Source organism: Onychostruthus taczanowskii, unplaced genomic scaffold (assembly GCF_017590055.1).
Source record: "Onychostruthus taczanowskii isolate IOZ18803 unplaced genomic scaffold, ASM1759005v1 scaffold22, whole genome shotgun sequence".
Taxonomy (NCBI): Eukaryota; Metazoa; Chordata; class Aves; order Passeriformes; family Passeridae; genus Onychostruthus; species Onychostruthus taczanowskii.
In genome coordinates, this window is record NW_024499462.1 from 3750859 (window position 1) to 3772178 (window position 21320).

The following is a 21320-nucleotide window of genomic DNA, read 5'->3' on the forward strand; positions in this document are numbered from 1 at the left end:
GCCGCCGTGAGGAGCAGCGGGAAGGGGGCGCGGCGGCGGCCGCCACTCCCTGCGGGGCCGGGGCCAGCCCCGCTGCACGCACCCCGGCCGCCGGGCACCCCGCCCTCCCGGGTAGGTGCCGCGTCGCCCGGGCGCGGTGGTGCTCCGAGCTGCCCGTGTGCGGGGCCGGGCGGGCCGGCCGGCGGCGCCCCGCGCGTCCCGTTTGCCCGCAGGTGCTCTCCCGCCTCGTCGGGAGAGAGCGGGAGGTGGTGGCATCCTCCCCTCCTCCGAGGGCAGAAAGGGCTGAGTGCTTGATGAAGCAGATCTGTCTGGCTTCATTTTCCAGAGAGGCCACGAGGTGCAAGGCAAAAATAGACGGGTATGTGTACGGGAAGCACAAACCTCCTGGCGCTTGGTACCTCTGAGTGTCACTTAGTGAAAACCCGAAGGATATCTTTTTCCTCTCTTTTTTCCCTTTCTTTCCCCGTGCTTTGGCTGTGGAGTCTGCTGCGAGTTGCTGTGATAACAGCAGGAGGTTGTTGGGGGGTCTTGTGGCACAGATTATCAGGTGTCTCTGTCGGGACCTCTCTGTGGGCCATAGAAAGGAGCTGTAAAGACAAACAGTAGTAGACTTTTAATCTGTTCAGTCAGCCTTTAGTAGGTATTGTGGCATCTGACATCTAGAGCAAAGAGAAATCAGTCACTGGAAGTACCGAGGCAGACTAGGTGGAGGAGTTGCCATTGGTCAAGACACTACTCTGAAGGCAACAATATACTTGTTTAAAAAATGATAATAATAAAAGAAAGCCCTTGAGGTTCTGCATATGGTCACAGCAAGAGCAAGGAAGTGATGCCAGAATACTCTCAATGACTTTGTTCATCCTCAGTTTGTGTACTATTTCAGGACACACAGCTGACTTGAAGCCAAATGTTCAGCTTGAGCTGTAATAGCTTGAGCTCTGCTAGAAGCTGAGGTGGAAATTAGATTTTCCAGTGTGCTTAAGGGGAGTCCTTTAGCTGCTGGTCTTTCTAAGCAAAAATAATGCATGTGGGGAGAAACCCACCGTTGTTAGGATTATGCTGAAGAGTTGTGATGACTGCCCAGTGTAAGTAGTAATATTTCAGTAGAGGGTGTATTTCAGCATCAGCAGTCACACCTCATGGAAATGGAATGGCTTCATTTCTTTTCAGTATTTTTCTGAGGTCCTCTTTCATTAGGTTATGCTTTTCTTTCTGTGTTAGTTGCATTTGCACACCTGATTCTGTCTCAGTGCATCTACACACTATTAAAGAAGAAAAAAAAAGTGAGTGTAGTATTTGTACTAGGGTTCTTTATCTAAGTGACGTAATACTTAATGAGCATAAGATCTGGGACAGGCTCAGATTCGCAGAAGTATTTTTATCCAAGAAGAAATAAACACTACTTTTAGCTCTGGAAAGCTTTCTAAAACTCTTGTCCTTTTAAAACTCCAGGCTTCATAAATACTGTAAAGCATTAGGCTGAGAGGAAGAGCTGATCACTTGACCAGTAAATCCTGATGTTTGATTCTTTGTTAATACATTTGATTTGCTGGAAAAATACTTAAGTCCTTTATCCAGATGTTACCCTCTGCTGAAGGGGATGAAAGGACAAAAGGAGGAGAAGCAAAGGAGCAACAGGTGTTTGACATGCTCCTCCCTTGCTCCCTTCCTTCCTGCCAGAAAAGTATACAAACATTGTAGAGCAAAGGATGTGCTTAGGAAGGGGGAAAGGAAAAACTCAGGTATCCTTGCTGCATACAGCAGACTTACAGAGCAGCTCAGAGAATGGGTGATTGTATCCTTGGATCACTGATTTGGTTTCCATAAAAGAGCTCAAAACTTTGTGCTGAAGGAGTGCTATAAGGTGCACCTGAAGTGTGTGTGGTCATAGCTGGGGCTCTTTGGCATTACAGAGAGGTCGTGAAATAAAAATACAGATTCCCTTTGCCTCCCATCCAACACTATTCTACTTTTCTGTTTTCCTCTCCTTTCTGTCTGATATGAAACACAAGATAGCAATTTCTTTATTCTTTTTAAATTATTTTTTTCTTTGCAAAAAGTCTCTATGTGGCACTAGACATCACAGGTAAACCCTGCATCTATGAGCCTCCTGCACCACTCTGTTAATGTTGCTGGATTTGCATTTGAGACATAAGTGCAGAACTTGACCCGTTATCTGAAAATAGCATTTACTTGAAGCGTTTGCTGTTCCAGTGAGTGTTTAGGTCCTTGGGTGGGTTTTTCCTGCTGTCATTATGAGGTCTCACTCTCCTTTGGTAGTTTCCTAATGGTAGTAGTCTTTGGGAATGAATAGAATCCCTATTAATGTCTTTCTAAGATCACTGATTAACAAAGAAGAGAATGCATAAGAAATGTCACATAAAGTTCAAGAAGCAAGAGCCTGATTCTACCTTTTGGAAAGAGAACAAGTACAGAAAGTGAATTTAACAGCTCTCTGTGCTAGAAGGTCACCAGTATCTCTGGAATATTCTATGTTTGTAGCTCTAGTGAAGCTCAGTAAATATTTTCCCCACAGAAAGGCACAAAAGTTGTGAGAATGCCGTATTTGGTGGTTATTGTTGATATTCTTTCAGTACTGTTGGGAGCACTGCTTAGAAACAGCATACAGTGTCAACACCTGTTTCATGTGTGTGTACAATCACTAACAACCTCTGCTAAAGTATCAGTAGTTTAATACTGCACAAGCATCTTAATTACATGAGAGTAAAATCAGGCATTTCATGGAGTTTATTATCATCAAGCCTAGTACTGTTGAATCAGACTTTTCCAGGGGCCCATTTTCCTTTGAGCTTCGAGTTTTATACATTGTCCCAGATACTCCTGGGCATGGCAGCCACTAAGGGTTCAACTGCAGCTTTGCCCCAGTTATATTAATCCAAGTACCAGAGCAGGAACCAGAGCACCTGATGCTCTGTCTACACTGATGGATCATGTGATGCAGTAGCAGGGGATCTGGGAATGAAAAACCTGGTGCTGAGGACCCAGTGTCCGCACTGCACGCAGCTCAGGGACAAAGGGCTGTACTTCAGACTGCCTTTAATCTGGTCCCATGGACTGAATGCTTATCGCTGGTGGGTGGCACACCTTCCCTTTCAAAATTCAGTTTATGCACTCTGGCTGCACCTGATGTGAACCAAACCATGGAATATTTGATTCAAAAATGTACTCTTGAGCTGAATTAACATGCTGTCAGCAGTGCACTCTTATTCAGCTCTAGCAACATAATTTTCTGTTGCAGAAGGAGGAGTGATCTGAGTACTTTGTGCATTTTATGGGTGGCTGCTTTAAAAGGTGTCAGCTGTTTGGTGATGGTTATCACCATCAATGGGTATTGTCCATTCTTCAGGTACTTGGTTCTCAGCCACTTTTATTCATGTCAGCCAGTTAATTTCAGTTTGTGATGATGTGACAGATTATGACCCACAGCAATGCCAGGTCTTGGTCACTGCCTAGTCCCCTGTGTCTGCTATGATTATCTCTGGTGGGTGGAATGAAGAGTCAGTTGTAGCCAGGTATATCTGGAATCCTCACAAGATGCATAGGCGAAGCTGAAGTGCCAGCCTTAAATCAGTCATGTGCCAGCTCTAGGGATGTTTCCCCCTTCCCAGGGGTGGGTCCACTATGAGCGCTGTTTTCCACACCTCTGTGCACACCCAGAAGGAAGAAGCAAAAGGAGGCACAGGGGACTGCCTTGTGTAGTGGCTTGTTCTTGGGGTAGACTCTGGAAAATTGGTGAAGGGAGGAGTGGCAGTGCTGCAGGCTCTGCCACCCTGTAAAAATCACTCATCCCAGATTCCTACACATGAGGTTTCTGAAATGGTTAAATGTCCTTCACCTGCCATGTGGGTTAATTTCTAGGGCGATGATCTCATCTCAAAGGATATCCCAAGGTATGTCACAGGTCAAAACAATACGTAAGCTGCTCAGTGTAATCAGCTTTTTTGATTTCTGCCCTTCAGGTCTTCCTGAAGAACTTGTCAGGTGCTTGACATAGCTCAAGTCTAATGCTGAACTCTACATTTGGGTCTCTATTTGGTCTGATAGACTGAGTGTGTATAACAAAAAAACAGGTCCTTGTGAGCTGCATTTTTTTTTGAGGAGGCTCAGGAGAATCTGTTATTGTACCTAAAATTGAATGTTTTCATTCTTAGCTATTGAGCTGTCTGCCCTCAGCAGAGGGCAGTCTGTTTTACACATTGTTATGTGGGAAGAATTTGTGTTTTACTAGGATCTCTGATTTTTGAGCATCTGAGGAAATGCTCATTCTTACTGATCAAAAGTTTTTGTGTCATCACAGAGGTAGGTTGGGCTTGACAATGGGTCCTAATAATTAACAGAAACAAACAAATCTGGAGTCATGCAGGCAGAGAAGGAGCAGAGTGACAGGCATCTGAAGCAGCAAACCAGGAATTATTATTCCTTGTCTCTGCAATTTCTGTGAGGGTTGTGGTGATCATTTGGCTGAGAAGTTTTCTAGCGAACTTAGAGACATCTGTTCTGTCTTCAACTTTACATCATCATTAGGGGCTGCTCCTTTCATTTCTGTGTGAAGCCATGGTCAATTTTTCACTCCCTTTAAGACCTGAGGGATAGAGTGGGGATTATGGCAGCTGAATGGAAGCTTCTGACTACTACTGTCTTTAAAAAGTAAGAGGTAGCATCCAGAAAAGAATCTGATGCTTATTGATCAAAAGCTGACATGAAAGAAGCTGGTTCAGGCAAGCCAAATGGAGTCTCTCTTCATGACAGCCTCAGTGTTGAACTTTTCCAGCTGTATCAAATTTTAGCAGCATTCTGAGGGATTTATTTCTTTGTTGATACTGGCCCTAAGCTAACAGAAAGACAGAAGAAAAAGGGTAGAACCAGGTTCTGCCAATGTGGAAGATAAAGGTGTTTCTGTTGACCTGCACTCTTGCGGGCAGCAGCAGCCAGGGTTATCTCATTTATCACCTTGTGCAGTGAAACATTTCCATCAACTGCCCATGTCTTCCTACCCATGGGGGAGCCCAGGGTCTCACATTTGCAATCAGGTCAGCTTTAGAATATAAGGGTTTTTCTCCTTCCCTAGTCATTGGTATATCTGTTGTTTTCTTCTGCTGATAGACCAGGTAGGGCAAGTAGGTGATAAATTCCAGAGTTAATCTTTAATTTCTTCCTTCTGAGGTAGACTCTTCAGTCTTTCCCTGTAAGCTGCCAGAACTTGAAATAATGGCAACAGGGTAATGCTGCTTCATCCTGGACAAGAATCCAGCCTGATATGCATCATGTCCACCTTGTTCCCTGGTGACCTAGTGATCTGATCCCACCTTGATTCTTACTACCCTGTGTTACCAGCTAGTTCTTTGGTGCTGACCAGGAATAGTTTTCCTTTTGAAACCAGTCTCCTGTGATTTAATAAAATATTAATGTACACCTTTTAAAAAATGTTTTGTGATGCTCTTTCAGCTCCTGGTAGTTTATCTTTGGTTGATCCCATGTTGTGATTAACCTTACGAATATACTTGTTGGGGCCCTAAATTCACTGATTAAATTGAGCCAAACCACAAAGCAGCCTTTTGGCCCTTAACTTTTCCCCAGATCAGAGCTGTCTGTGAATTCTACATTCTTGCACAGGTGAACACTAAGTTCCTCCTGCTTTGTCCCCTGGCATATCTGTGTTAATCCACCAAAGATTCTGAAACACCACATGGTGGGTTATATATTGAGCAGGAACATTTCACACACTTACTCTGGCTCATGTGCTCGTTGGTCCCTGCCAGCCTGCTGGTGCCTTGGGATTCTGCACTGCAAGGTAGTGATTTCAGTGCCTGAAGAACTTGGCATTTTGCATCTCCTTTTCCAGTTTCCATGGTTGCAAGCAGTAATTTTGCAACTTGGGGATGGAGGCAAAAGTGTTGCATAGTCTTGTAATTTTTTTTGTATTCTTTTTGACGTGTTATTGCCTAATGGTTCTCTGAAGGAGTCACTCCAAAGTTATACTAAAAAATACATCTCCAGAATAGATTGAAATATGGAGGAGCTACAAATGCACTTTCACATAGTTTTAGGGAAGTGTGTTGTTTGGGGATAATTTTGATGATCTTTTTGCCTTACTGGTGGCCTGAGTTTTTCAGATAATTCCCATGCCCACCATTCATATTAAGTCATGTTAGATTTTGGTGTTTCTTTCCATTAGATTTCTTTTGTAAAATTACGGCATTTTAATTGTGGTTGGCACCCCCTTTGTTTGAAGGAGTTCCTGGTTTGCATGTTTGGTCAGATTACTTGACACAGGTCGAAATTTATTTTTTTTTTCCCATGGAATAACTTGAAGAAAAACTCCACTGAGCAGGCAAGATTCTTACATGCTGTCACTCTGAACTGTCATCTGAAGAGTTTGCTCTTAGCACAAGAGCTAAGTAAAATGCTTGCTTTGAGGGGTCCTGTAAGTACACAGCTAAGAAGTAAATGGCTGCAGGATCACTCCATAATCACTCATTAATGTAGACACTCTTTGTGATTTATTTGTGGTATTTGTGGTTGGTTTGTGCTGAAGAGAAAAGGGTTGATAATTAGCTACTGTTCTTTGAAAAAAAATCTTGGTTATGTTTTGCATATGCTACGTGAGGGTTTTAAACATCTGGAGATTTCAAAGTGGGCATTTAGGGATCCACAGGGGTGGATTCCTGATCCTCCACAGGCAACTTGCTTTTGGGTTTGGATCTTCACCTTGTTTCTAGCAGAGAAAAATGCAATCATAGCTTTACATATTAAGCTGCATTTTGAAAACAAATTAATGGTTATGATCTGTTTATCTATTGTATATTAATACACCTAAACTAATACAGAGAGTTAGAGGGATTGTGTGTGTCTGTTGTGTTTAATCTGTGTACCAGTGGACTCAATAATCAGGTGATGTGCTTAATCTACAGATCTTTTGGAAAATTTCTCCAGAAAGGGAGTGTTTCATTATTGAGGCTGACCAGCTCGCATGCTATGGCAACCACAGCTGTTTTATGGTGATTATAATAACAACTCATTTAGCAATGAGGAAAAAGTAAATGAAAAACCAAGCACCCCATGGCAATTTGAGGTGAAGCAATAGAAAAAAAATTTGGCAACCATAACCATCTGCAAGCCGTGGTTCAAAACAGTAGCTTTATATTTATTTGGAAATAAATCAGCTTTATTTGGAATATTTCTTAACTGCTAATCAAGGGAATGAATGAAATGGCTTTATGTTAGATCTTGAGTCTGCTCACATCTCCTGCTTTTTTGGCTGCCTCTGTCTTCTCTTCATCTGCAAACAATCACAGGTGACAATGTAAAAATAGAACATCCTCAGAGATTTTTGAGATTCTGTGTTATTCTTACGGGTATCTTTTTTCCATTTCCATCCATCTGCTCATCTTTCTTTAGAGCTGGTTTAAGCAGCTGAATATTGTGCTCCTTTCTTTTGGAAATGGTGATTTCTGATCCGACCTTTTCCCTGGTAGGTTCCTTGCTGGCCCCCATTTGATGGCCTTTCTGTCTCTCTCTGGCTTTTGTGTCAGTGCCCTTTCTGGGACTGGTTACACTTCCAGTAACTTTCCTCATAGTTTTACCCTGCTTTGTTTTGCTGGTAAACTAAGCTGTTGCTGGTTGTAGGTTGGTTTTAGCCAGTTTTTCATTGATCTTAGAATATTATGCCTTTTTTTAAAAAAAAATCTTTATATACGCTGCTTTGTTCTTGTCTAACCAGTTCAGTTTTGGTTCCAGTTAGTCATCCTAGATATTACCAGACTTTCAGAGCTCAAATCTAGTTGTCTTTTTTTTTTTTTAATTCTAGTTTTGTAAATACATGTTCAGCATTTTTAATCAGTGTGATTATATAATAGGTTTAGCACCAGCTTAACCTAGAAGCTACCTTAAAAAAACTAACTGTGGCTGTATTCTTTAGATCTTGCATGTATTCCTGGCTTTAATCATTCCAGTAGCCAGAAGGCATCTGGCTACATTTGTAAGCACTTAATCAACTTGTTTTGCTAATTGTTTATACTGGAATTTGTTGTCAGCATCTGGTTTTACTTGAGGTGCCTAAATATCTGTCCAGGCTTCTGTCTGTCAGTCTCTTCAGGAGCTATTTCTGCTTTAATCACTTCCTGAAAACTAGTGAACAATGTTAAAATGATGTGGATTTTTAACACATAGTTATATTATAGATACTGGAGGATATTTAAGAACTTTTGTTAAGCAATACAGCTTCAGCCACAGAGCTCTACTTTTGTTTTCATTGCCAGTTTATTTTAATCTCTGTCCTGTGCAGTATTGAGTCATGCTAAAAATATCTTCATTAGATTGCCATTGATCTACAGCAGGGCATTCAGGCATGCTGTGTCTGAGTCCTGTGATAACTTTGCTTTAATTAAGTTATTAAGTATATTGGAAAATTAAAACCCTAGTAATTCTAATTTTTTTTCAGGTGTTCCTTTTCTAGGATTCTCCAATAGTTGCATTGATTTATCTAGTTACTTATATTTAAATTTGCCTGTTAATTTTAAGCTGGCTTTATTATCCACTTGGAAATTTTTTAAGATTCCAGACTTTGTACTTAATACATATTTTGTGAGTGACTGAAGCACATTTTATGCAGAACTACCATTTAAGAAGAATTTTTAAATCAAATTGTTATATAATATGACAGCTAATCTGTGTAACAGCTTTTTAATGGAATATTGGGTTGGAAGAAAAATTGATTTGGCATCTCTGCTTGGTAGTTTAAAACCAACCAGACACATTGGCTAGCCATGCTCCTTCATTTTGCTTTCTAGCCTTGTAAACATTTCCACATTCCATCTGTGACGTCTAGTCCATGATGAATAAAATATGAAGTAATTTAATACCCCATAATATGTCAAGGGGGTTGCTGTTTATTCTCAGACTTGAAACTTTTTAAGATCACGTGCTGAAAGCTCTCGGGGTTTTGCTACTCGTTTGGGGCCCTGCCTGCGAGGCTGCGGTGTACGAACATGCCACGTTCTCTGCAGTGTGGAGGGGAAAAAGGGGTTTTTTTTTGTACTTTTATTGATATCGTGACTGAGGAGGAACAAGGATCCTGAGGAGGAAGAAGGAGTTAGCTCGTGTTTCCCTTCCTGTGTTTGGACTCACAGAGAGGGTACAGCGCCCGTGGCCATCCCAGGTACCGGCCTCGTGGGAGCTTCCATCCAGCACGCAGCTGGGGCTGCACCACGGAGGGGAGCTGGGAGCCTCTGGAGTGCTTTACCTCCAGGCCAGGATGCAGGTTACCAGCCAGGTGAAGGGATCAAGGCTGTCTCTCAGCAGCTTTGTGTCCTCAGCAGCCCAAACCCCGGTGCCGGTGCCGCGGGCCGGAGTCACGCGGCGCTGAGGGCTCACGTGTGCCCGATGCTCCGTGTGTCCGTCTGTGTGTTCCAAGAGTGTTCTCTGCCCTGCATCTTCACATTGCTGATCTCTGCTTGTGCAGCCACGCTCTCGGGCCGGGATGCCAAGTGTCTGCACCCACGTTTCACTCTCGGGTAGGATAACTTCAAAATGTATTCTCGCTTCCAGAGTCTGTGCTGCAGCATTTCCAGAAGCATTCAGTGTCTGTGGAAACATCAGTGGGACGCAATAGTGGCAAAAATCACTCTTGCACCTTGTCTGTGTTGTCCCTAACTCGTCCCTCCACATGTAAATAAAGATTACAAATGTGCCTTAGCCACTATAGTTATCAGCAAACATTCCATAGTCAAAATTTTGCCTGAATGGGTAGCGTTCAGTTCTAATAAAGCCTTTTGTTTCTTGGTGTACATCAGTTTAAATAATGAAAAGAATACAGTTAAAATTGCTGTTTGACTAGTAGTTGCTAAACAGGATTTTTTCTTAAATCAGAACATAGTGCCTCTGACAGTGAAAAATGGGAACGAAAATAGCTTGAATCTGTTATTTTAAACAGCCTGACAGCTAATATATAGTCTATATCTAAGTGTGAATGAGATGTGAATATTAAAAAAGGTATTAAAACAAGTCATTGGATTTCTTTATCTGTAGTGCTTTCTTCTCAGAAAAGAGGACACCATCACTCCAGATGATGACCTGTGTTTTGTCAATTAAATTGCTGTAGGTTCCTTGCTGAAATAATTATTAGGCAAGCCTTCCTGAAAAGGTTTGTGACTTGCATTTTCCCTCCTTGATTACAATTCCCTGGCAGAGACCAGATTGCTCATCAGACTGCTAGACATTAGAAAATCAAATTCAGATATATCAAACTATGATCCCACATATGAAAATGACAGACTGTACTAAACATGCAGGAGTTGGTTTTAGTCTTTCAAATATCCATTTTTTCAGCTTGCCTTTGTATCCAGGCATTTGTTCAATATACTGCCATAGAATATTTAAGGAAATAATTTCAATAATATCTTTCCATGAGGACAGTATCTTCAAAAAACTACTTCTCTTCACTTTCTATTTCACATCAAAAAGAATTTCAAAGTATAGATAAGTATATTTGCAAGTTCCTCCTTGGCTCTTTGGTTTCATTTTGGTCCATGATCTGTACAAACTTCTCCTTGGACAATTGAGAGTGTGTGATACTTGCAGGATGTAATGGGAATTGTGGTTTTGTAGTGAACAGTCTCTGGAGTTGTCTTACATCTGAGTCTTATTGTGTGTTAAAGCCATCTGTGTGACTTGCTGTTACCAATGTTGTCTGGACAGCCCTAAATCAAATCCTGAATGGACAGGATTGCAGAAGGCAGGTTTATACTGGTATCCTTCAGGTTAAACCCACTGATGCCCAGGCTTTTTTTCCTCCTGGCATAAAAAGTATTAGCAAGAGGTAAGTTTGTGCTAGCTGTCCTTGTTTTACCAAGATCTATCTTCTGCAAACAGGCTTGTGTTTACAGAAGCCAAAGTGAAAATAGCATGTGAGCAGCATAAAGGCACTGTGGTCCAAATAGTTGTGTATTTGCATAACTGAGCAGTATTTAAAGGATTGCCTGGCCTACTTTGGGACAGTTTACTATACAATTTTCCTTAAAGTTTGCTGTCTCCAGGCATCTCTCATGAGAGGAAGTTAAAGGCTCTGATTCTAAACAGTAATTTCTACTTTCTACACAGAAGTAGAAAACGACTTTAACTGTCTTGTTCCAGTTTCTGATGAATGGACATTGACATGGACTACGAAAGACCCAACGTTGAAACTATCAAGTGCGTGGTGGTTGGAGACAATGCAGTGGGAAAGACTCGTCTGATCTGTGCCAGAGCCTGCAACACAACCTTGACTCAGTATCAGCTGCTGGCAACGCACGTCCCGACCGTCTGGGCCATTGATCAGTACCGTGTCTGCCAGGAGGTAAGGGCTGCAGGTGTGCAAGGTGTGCAGCACATGCTGTGAGGTGCTGCTATTGTTTCTTGGCAAGCCTTACCCTGCCAGGATGCAGCAATGAGCTCACAAGTATTTTATGAGTGACCTCTACTGCAGCCGTGCTCTGATACACCTCTTGTTCTAAAGCAATTTCTTTATCAGACCTATTTTTAGGGATGTAAGTATTCTGCCTGTTTTATAAGATACTCATTTGGTAAAAACTGCATGAGATAGACCTTTGACCTAGTATGTTTTGGACCTTTTAATGGGGTGAATTACGAAGTAATTGTCTGGTGGAGGGAAAGAGAATGTTTTGTGTGTTCTCTTCTAGGTCCTTGAACGCTCAAGAGATGTTGTGGATGAAGTGAGTGTTTCCCTCAGGCTGTGGGATACTTTTGGGGACCACCACAAAGACAGGCGCTTTGCTTATGGAAGGTAAATTGATCCAAGTAAAATTTTAAGAAATACTTGCGTTCAAATTTTGGAGGTAGAAATAAATTGCAAATCTGAATTTTGGAAAGCAAGGACTTAACAATCACGGGTATTCATGTTCCTGCCCACTGCAAAGAGGATTATCTGCTGCAAGGATTAAAAAGATATAAATATTTAAAAAGCAGCATAGTTTTACTACGCTACATTTCCTTGAGCAGCCTGCTAAGCTCTGTCAACAACTGTTGTCCTATTTTGAATTTTAAAGAACATTCTCAAAATAAGATCGTAGTCTCAGAAAGTTGAGCACGAGCATTCTCTGCCTGTATAAGCAGTGTTTGATATAATTGCCTAACAAGCAACAAACAAGAAGAGATGTTGGGAAATATCACTCTCAATCAATGAAATATTCATTTTATTAAAAGCTGTGATGTTGAATGGGCAGCTAACCTCTTGAGAGCAGAGCTAGATTCATGAAAGATGAGGCTTTTCTGTATTTCCTTAATTGAAGCTGAGTTTTTTCTTCTATAAATATAAAATGTTTGTTAGTGAATCAATTAACCCTGGAAATTCTAAAAAAATACATGTATAATAAATATATATTTAAATGAATGTGATCTAGATTTTTCCAACATGTATTATATATGTGTGTGTATATACATATGTTTGTAAAAGTTCAGAGTACTTTGAGCAAGGACTGAAGCCAGTGATAGTCTTTCTGGTTTGTTTAATTAGATCTGACCTTGTGGCAGTACAGACAGCAGAACAGCTGTATTAGGCAAATACTGAGCTGAAGGTGGGTTTTGGACATATATTTTCATAACTCACATTTGAGAGGTCTCAGTCCTCATGCATTTTTTCACCTTGTTGAAATTTTTCATAACCTTTTCATATCTGCTTCAGTCACTGCAGTTGATCAGACCTTCACAGACAGAGACATTTTTTTTCTAGCTGGGAATGAATGCCCTTTGTATAGTGTCAGCCCCAGCTTTTTATTGCATGTGGCCAAAATGTATTGTCTTGCTGTTTTTCTTCTCTCTGTGCTGCCTGATGACACAAGGGACTTTGAAGGAGGATGGTCTTTTCTATTCTCTACCCTTTAGAAATGCTGTAGAGGGTTCTGCTGGTTGAATCCACCCATTAAATTTTCAGGCTGTAGAGGTCTGTGTGTTTGTACAACACTCCTTTGTGTACAGCACTGTTAGTTGAGTTTTCACAGAGATTTCATCAATTACCTGGAATTTTCTGTCAGGAGCTAAAGTGGCAACACATCTGGGCTGCACAACCTGTACTGTTTGTAAATAAGCTTTGTGACAGAAGTTACAGACTTTAAGGTAAATATTACCTTAATATTTAGTGCTACTAGAAGATGTCCACAGATACTGTTTTACCTTTTGGCAGCATGTGGACCCTGCATTGATAAATTTGGATGTAACTTCATGTTTCCACTCACTGTTCTGCTTTGATGTGGCCTCCCGATATTCTGCAACAGATACTGTGTCACTGAGAAGATTACTGGAGATTAGGAGAGCAGAATCAGGCATGTTCTGAGCCCTGATCCCACATTTACTGACAGGATGGAAGAGGGAGGAAACAACATACTTAGATTCTAATCCTGCAAACGCCGAGGAGGACGTGAATAACTGGAGATCTCGAGGATTAAGCATATGAACACAGTGATTCATTTGTGAGGTTTGCAGAACTGAACTTGTGTAGAATGAGGTTTGCTGTATCCTAATTAGCTTTAAAAGGCTGTTCTGGAAGCCTGCTCTCTTCTTAGTGGTTTTTCTGCAAGTCTATTAATGAAATAGACTGAAATAGAATTTCAGTTTTAAAATGTTGTGATTGAAACTACTGCTTAGGTACTTGGTTGTTTTAAGAATGTTAATGTAGCATTTAAAGCAGACTGTTTAGTATTTCATCTGGGTTGGCATTTTAAAACTAGTTTTTTCAGTGCTGAATGTTCATATTTATAGGAATTTATTTTAAATCACCTCTGTACACTGAGCTGCAGTCTAGTCAGCTGTGTCAAATCTTGCAATACAGTGAAAGGTCTATTTCATGCCAAACTGCTCAAGGTTACACCTGCAAGTGCCCCGTGTTTTGATTGTCTGAAGGATCATATAATAATATAATCCTTTGATTCTCTTAAAAAAATTCTGTGCATCTGCACCTTATGCAGGGGAAGGCTTACTCCAGCAAACACTCAGCCAAGACCTCTAATTGACCTAAACCTGGTGTAACAAGAACCAGCAAGTCATTAACTCGCCTGCTGCTCCTTGGAAAAGTTTGCTCCATACAGTTTTAGAAAATGTTACATAAATAGATTATGCTATAGATGACAGGATGAACAGTTAATAGGGCCTGTAGCACAGTTAAATCCTTCTTAACTTTATTTTTCACAGATAGAAACATGAAAGGAGGGGAAAAGGAATCTGTTTTCCACTATTTTTGTGTGACAGAACTAGAGGAACATTTAAATGCCACTGGGAATGGAATAGTTAATGTTTCTGTGCCATCCCTTAATGGGAGTATGGAGAGTGAGATCAGCTTGCATTCTGCTCTGTGGTGTTTAGTTTAATAATCACACTCCTCTGGGAGCTTTGGGAAACAGTTCCTGACAGCTTAAGGGAGTGAGGGGGATGTGGCTGCAGAGACTTGTGGAAACATTTGCTGCAGTTTACAGAATGACATTTCAACCCCATCTTAGACTAAAGTATGTGTTTTAGTTTTGGAAATAGTCTGTTCAGTTCAGCTTAGGTAGTACGTGATGCCAAACAGCCATTTATTGATAATCTCCCATAGGGTTTCATTTGGTGCACAATCATCCCAAAATGCTGTAAAATGATAATGTCTTGGTTATGATTTAGTGTATTGATTTCCAGCTCCCAGCCACCTCTTTGTTTAATAACAATCTACCCTTGGTGCTATTGTATTCTCTAAGCCTGCAGATGAGGTGTGAACTTCATTTAAAGCCCAAGTTGTTATTCTGTAGCAGTTTCTCTGGGAGGCAAGTGTAAAGACAAAACATCTTAATTTACATTTCAACTTGTCAGGATTCACTATCTCCCACCCTCCTGTCCAATCTGCTTTTGAATGAGTGTCAACATATCATCATGTTCAAGCTAATTCTAGAAGCTGGCTTGTAGTTCTTTTTCTGGCTTTTTGCATCCTTTTCTTTTTTTTCCCCTCCCTCAGGTGAACATGTTTGGCTAATTTGATAAATAGCCTCTGTTTCCTGGGTTTTTTAGCATGCAGCTCTAGTATGTGTAAACATAAGCACAAACCTGCAAAGAGTTAATTCAATCAAATATTTATTCTCAATACCATGAATGGGAGTTGTTAGCTAATTCAGCCAGGATGACTTATTTACTTGCAACTTAAATATGAGCTGTAGACCAAACAAAATCTGTTCATACAGCATGGACAGAAAACAGCTTTTTCCTCATGACTTACAAATGTGAATGAGTCTTGCTGTTAGACTGCTGACAGAGCCTCTTAAAATATCTTTAGAGTATTTCCTCCGTTGTGAATGGATTTTGTAAGCCTTGTGGGTATTGTATGTATGCAGAGGAACACATGCATTTAACTTCTTCTGTGTGATTACAATTCCCTTTACCAGTTACTCCAATGTAATTGAATCCCTAAAAATGTACCTTTGGAATGCTTCTGAAAGGAGTCCATGAGAACAGGGCTTTGTGACTGATAATCTGAAGACTTCCAGCAACCTCCTTCTGATTTTTTTTCCCCATGGGATAATGATGATGCTATTTCTGTAAGAACAAAACCAAGGTAGCTTTGATGTAAAAAGGTATTTGCATTCATCAAATTCAGTGAGATTAGGGTGAGTTTGTGGCTTCACAGAGCTACTTGGTCTGCCTTTAGTTAGATCAGTGCCCCGTGTCATGGAGCAGCTGGTGCCTCAGCTGAGGCTGGGCCAGCAGCTCCCCTCCTTTCTTCAGAGAAGGTCTGAGGTTTCAGAAGTGCCTTGTGAATGAAAGCTCACACATTCCCTGTGCCTCTGAAGCCATTGCTGGCCTGGGTTGGAAGTGATCCTCAGAGATGTCTCTGGAGCAGAGGTGCTGAACAGACGCAGGACAGTCTCTTGCTTCACTAGCAGAGGCTCAGCTGATGGGGAATCCAGTTACCTTCAGGTGTCTCTCAGCTCTGCTGCTTCCTCTTATGTTTTCTGCTGCAAAAAAGCAATAGGCAGTATCTTAAATCATCTTCAGCTACCCAATTATGTGAGTCTCCCCTTCTGCTTTACAGTGGTTTATAACCTATTCAGGTTCTTCATCATATGATCATGAAGAATTGTGAAGAACCATTTTTACAATGTACACATGTATTTGTTATGTTTTATTTCTCTTTTGAGTTTGACTTAGGCCCAAGAAAGACTGTAATAAGCAGAGAGGGTCCCATAGACAGCTGTCTCCAGTAACTTTATTCTGATATGCTGTGTGTATGCACTGGTTTTTTTCTTATTTTGTTACCTGTGTGAACATTTGAGGCTGTTTCATTCAGCTGATGGGGAAGTAAATGCTTTATATACTGAGGCCACTGAAATTAATGCAGACCTACTTCCCTCCTCTGCATCCCACTGTGGTTCCATACTGTGAGTGGAAAGAGGTTGCTATGGAATTACTGTTAGGAATCCTTCCTTCTTTAGAAAGGTGTGTGCCAAATGGTGCTGTTAATGAGCCTGAGGCTCAACTTGATGTATATGTAATTTATCTATGATACAAGGACACTCCCAATGCTTTAAGCCTTCCTTGAGGAGTAAAAAAGTGTGGCAGTTGTTATTTGTGGTATTACATAATTTCATATTTTGCCTTGCTTTCCTAAGTCAGGGGCTGGGTGGAAAGGGGGCATTTGGGCTCTGCACTGAAAGGCTGCAAGGCAACATGAAAATCTTTTGGAAATGATAAGTGTGGGAAGCTACTTTCTGTCAAAATCTTGAGCTTAGTGAATTATTTCTTTGTGAATAGGTATTAGGTAGATTTCTTGTGCTGGTTTCCACTCCCAGGGTCTCAGGATCTCAGTCTGGGTTTCCTGGTTTTCCATGGCAGGGGAGTGGAAAGTGTTGGTCTTTAAGGTCTATTTCAACCCAAACTGTTCAACGATTCTATAAAGCACTTCTTGGTGTTCAAGTTTATAAAAATGTTTCTTGTATTATTCCTGAATTTTACTGGGAGATGGCAATGAAATTACGTTTTTAGAATAAATGCAGCTTGTATTTGTGAATATGTTGCTGCAGAGAGAGAGGACAAATCAGGTTTATTTCTGTTTTCTTCTTTCTCATTCTCTAGGTAACCAACACAAAAAGTAACTGTACAAAAACGGCAGTAAAATAGGCATTTTAAAAAATCATACCCTTTTACATTCCCTGAGAATATTAAAATAACATTGGTAAATTTTTAATGTTTAGGAAATATTCATGCATTATTTTAACCTGACAGGGTCTGCTTTTTATGAACAAATGTCAAACTAAACTTTATACTGCAGTGTTAGCAAGTTATAAATGTGCCTTTGACATTAATAGGAATCGTAGGTACTTTAATTATTAATTAAAGTTTCCAAAGGACACCTTTCCTCAAATGCTCACAGCTCTATGTAGCTGGTTAATCTTCCTCATACATTTCTGTCTCCAGTTGGTACTGAGTGCAAATTGTGCCTATGACTTGAATAAAAACTTAATTTATTATGATAGAGTGGCTGTATTTTGTGAGCTAGCAGAGCCAGCTGTGGTGCTGGTTCAGCATGTGAACTCTGCCACTACCCAGGGCTTTCCCATCCGTCCTGTTCATGGCACAGAACCATTAATTTCTCTCTGCCCAGTGCAGAACTCTCAGGAATCTGTGTTTTATGGGGAAGTCCAGGTTTTAACACAGGATAAATAATGTGCAAATCACTTTTTGTTTACCTCTTTACTCTGTTATTCCCTTCATGTGGAAGGCAGTAAGGCGACAGTGTCCTTTTAGTGCATTGCGGTGAGTTTTGGAAGAACCCAGCTTTGCTCATCTCCGTTTTACGGTCACCCAGCAAAGGTCAGAGGCGAGGAGCTGCTCAAGGACCATAGTGGCAAAAACATGATACTCCTTTGGCAAGGGCTGTAAGACACGCAGGGCTGTGCTCTGGGCTGCTCTGCCCAGGGACACAATTCACCCCTGGCTCTCTCCGGAGCACACGCTGTGTCCAGCCCAGCGCCGGGCACCTGGGGGAACTGGTGTGTCCTGCCTGGAGTTGTTTCCTTTTGGTTTTCTGGGAGAGGTGGTGTGTGTCTTGTGGCTTGTAAAGTCAGGAGGGTTGGGTCCTCGTGACTGCAATTACTGGGCTTAGGTATTAATTTCTGAAGGATGCTGACAGGCTGTCTCTGTAAGATGCTTAGCTGTAGTTAGGAGCAGCCAGGCGGCCAACGCTTGCCACTCCAGCAGTCGTGATGGCCTTGAATTAAACAACAATTGACCCTATTAGAATACATGTAACACAGAGTTTTTTGTACCTTAGGTGTACATTGATTTCTCTTTCTGGGAGCTGAGCAAATGTCTGCTGGGGTTTAGGTTTTACTCCTACCTGACCTTGAATAGAGCAAGTTTGAGTTTAAAGCATATTTGCCTCAGCTGTGCAGCAGACCATTGTGTTGGCTGCTTAGCCCTTCACTATTTACTAGAGAACTTTCCAGTTTCAAAAGGCCTTGTTCCTAGATATGACAGATGTGTTGCAGTTTATATAAGACAGAAATTTGGAGCAGGAGCATTTCTCTTTCATTAAATTGATGCTCACAGCAGTCTCTTTATTGTGTGCAGCTATCTTTAGAAATAGCTGGATATATCTATGCCCTCAGTGAAATGTAGAAAGCAGCACTACTGAGGAGGTATTTCATTATTTAAAAGGTGAATGTTAAGATTCACTGCTGCTGATGCTCTGTACATGACACAAACTGCAGATACAACACATTGGTGCTAAATTAAAGAATAATAGAACTGAGATAGAGATGGTATTGCTGAGCTTATCCTGCTGACAATTCTGTAGCAATAAGTTGCCTCCTCAAAATGTCCCTTCTCCTCCATTTTTCTCAAGAGTTTAAATTCAGCTTTTTTTCTTCTTTTCTTTTCTATTTTTTTCCCATAAGAGACCCAAGAGCTTGAGAGCTGCTTGTTTATAAATAATGAAATTGCCCCTAGTTAGGTATGCCCTGAGACAGGTGTTCAATCATTTCTCTGCCTTTGGGTGCCAGCTCTGACAAGAGTTAGGCTGTGGTTCAGTGGATGAACTGCCAACCTTAATCCTCACACTTAAAATTTATATAACAAGTTCATTTAGTGAAGTAGTTTCTGGTTTCTTAGAAACCTTTAAAAGCCTGCAAATATTGCCATGCTTACTCTTAATTTAAGCCACTGTCCTATTCTATGGTTTACTGACCTTATTTTCACTGTAATGTTTATTTTTGCTGATATTGTAGAAGTGGTCATTTTGCAGTAGGTTGCCCTTCTAACAGGTTATTTATTAAAGACATTGGAGAATTGCTGTGCAAAGCACATTGCGAAGGCAACCACCTCAGTACTTCAAACAGTGCAGTAAAGGTATTTCTCCATGACAAGTTCACAAGTGACCTGTGTCTGCCTGTGTGGCTGTTCTGAAGTTTTGCACAGCTCCTCTCTAATTCCTAAGCACCAATGATCTTTGAACTGCAATTTAGGTGTCCAGTCAGCAGAATTGTTTCTGGAGCAGTGGCAGTCTGTGAGTAACTGTTGTGTAAAAGTAGAGAATGGAAAGCCCTACCTCTCTTCTTAGTGCTCCGCTCACACGTGCTGGGATCATCTCAGCATGGAGGGGCAGTGCTTCCTGGGTATGTGGCTTTGTGCTCCCATGCTTTTGTGGTGAAATGTGTAGCTTCTCTCACACCTCTGCACGAACAACATGTATTCTGACATCTGGGTGTCAGCATGTTTGTCAAAGAGCAGAGCAGAGCGGAGCAGTAACAGAAATAGGTGAAACTGCAGCAAAAATCATTTGTGGGGTTTTCATCAGGTATTTTCTTGTTACCTTTCTAGGTCCGACGTTGTTGTTCTGTGCTTTTCAATTGCTAATCCTAATTCCCTGAATCATGTGAAAACAATGTGGTATCAAGAAATCAAGCACTTCTGTCCTCGCACACCTGTCATTCTGGTGGGCTGCCAGCTGGATCTCCGCTATGCCGACCTCGAGGCTGTTAACAGAGCCAGACGGCCTCTGGCAAGGTAAAGTTTAAACAAAATTGAGAATTTAAAAAAAAAATCACCTTGGTAGTCAGGTACAGCACTTGCAAAAGAGAAACTGAAAAGCCTAGTTTCCTTTTTTTTTGTACAATGAGAATATATGTGCTTTCTCCTTTTTTAATTCTGTTGTCTGAGTTGGTTAGTTCTTGAACACACACAGTTATTAAGTTTCCCACAAAATTTTTGTACATTGGCTATCTAAATATATTTGGATGGCAGAACACTACAGTAAGATAGAGATGGTAATAATTATTGAATGTTTTCTTATGTATGTTTATCCATGAACATGTGTATCATGTCCTACCCTCTCATGATTGTCAGGTACTGTTTTAAACTGGCAGATTCTTCTCAAATTTCCTTAATTCTCTTTTTTTTGTTGGAAATGTAATCCTAGATCATAGCATAAAATGAAATGGTTGCAAATTAAACTTCTAAAAGTTCTGAGATTAAAAGAGTGTTTGGGGGTTGTTCTAGAGAAGCTTTGTTTCTCCCAGATACAAATTACAACCATTCACATATTTGGCCACAGCAGTCCCACAATAACTGGCTTTCTTCTAATTTATTCCTTTTATGGGAATTTCAATGAACCAGATTCACGGAAATAATATCCATGATTGTGTAATTAATGACTGTATTATAACAAATTTCCGTAAAGAAATGGAATTAATATTTTGTGGGCCCTTTGCATTGCATTGCAGTCAAACTCTTGACTTAGCAATATGATTTTTATAGGTCTGTTTGTTTATTAAACATTTCTTTGTTGTGAGGGTGGGGTGGGCTTTTTGGTTGACTCTTTAAACAGAAATGGTCTTTTTTCAAACTCCTCTTCTGCCCTAATCCTGATCCCTGATTTACCATTAGTAAGTTTGAGTCAGAACTCTGTGTCTGGCACAGACTCCTGCCACCTGAACTGGTTATTTATTAGCTGGCCCCCAGCAAGCTGTTGTCTGGGGTGTGTTCCATCTGTGCCAGCTCGTGTCTGCTCAATGTGGTGGGCTTAGAGAACACACTCTTGGGTCTTGTCTTCTGGGGAGGTGATTTTTTTGCTGGGAAAATGGATCCCAGCCCAGACTTTTTACTGGTTTGTTTACCCTGCATCATGTACTAGAGCTGCTCTGGAAATTCATGAGTTCCCACATAATACCTCTGCAGCCAAAACAAGCCTATCTCTTGCAGTGTGTGTTGTTACTCTTTTGTTGTAGGCTACTATGATTTTCTTTAAAAAGCATGAGCCTAAGAAATATTTCTGTTTCATATTTAGCTGTATT

At 40.9% G+C, this 21320-nt stretch overlaps 1 protein-coding gene across 10 annotated transcripts in view; it reads left to right on the plus strand.

Moving 5' to 3' along the window:
• RHOBTB1 (Rho related BTB domain containing 1) overlaps positions 1-21320 on the plus strand; it is a 48754-nt gene that overhangs the window by 17956 nt on the left and 9478 nt on the right. For 6 of the 10 annotated variants that reach the window (XM_041404817.1, XM_041404818.1, XM_041404820.1 and 3 more), the window contains 3 exons: positions 11152-11353; positions 11697-11800; positions 19849-20034. In XM_041404817.1, the coding sequence (XP_041260751.1) occupies positions 11162-11353; positions 11697-11800; positions 19849-20034 (482 nt within the window). In that variant the 5' untranslated portion in view covers positions 11152-11161. Of the gene's footprint in view, positions 1-207; positions 359-11118; positions 11354-11694; positions 11801-13195; positions 13487-19848; positions 20035-21320 lie in introns of those variants that run through there. The other 4 variants (XM_041404819.1, XM_041404821.1, XM_041404824.1 and 1 more) reach the window with 3 other exon arrangements.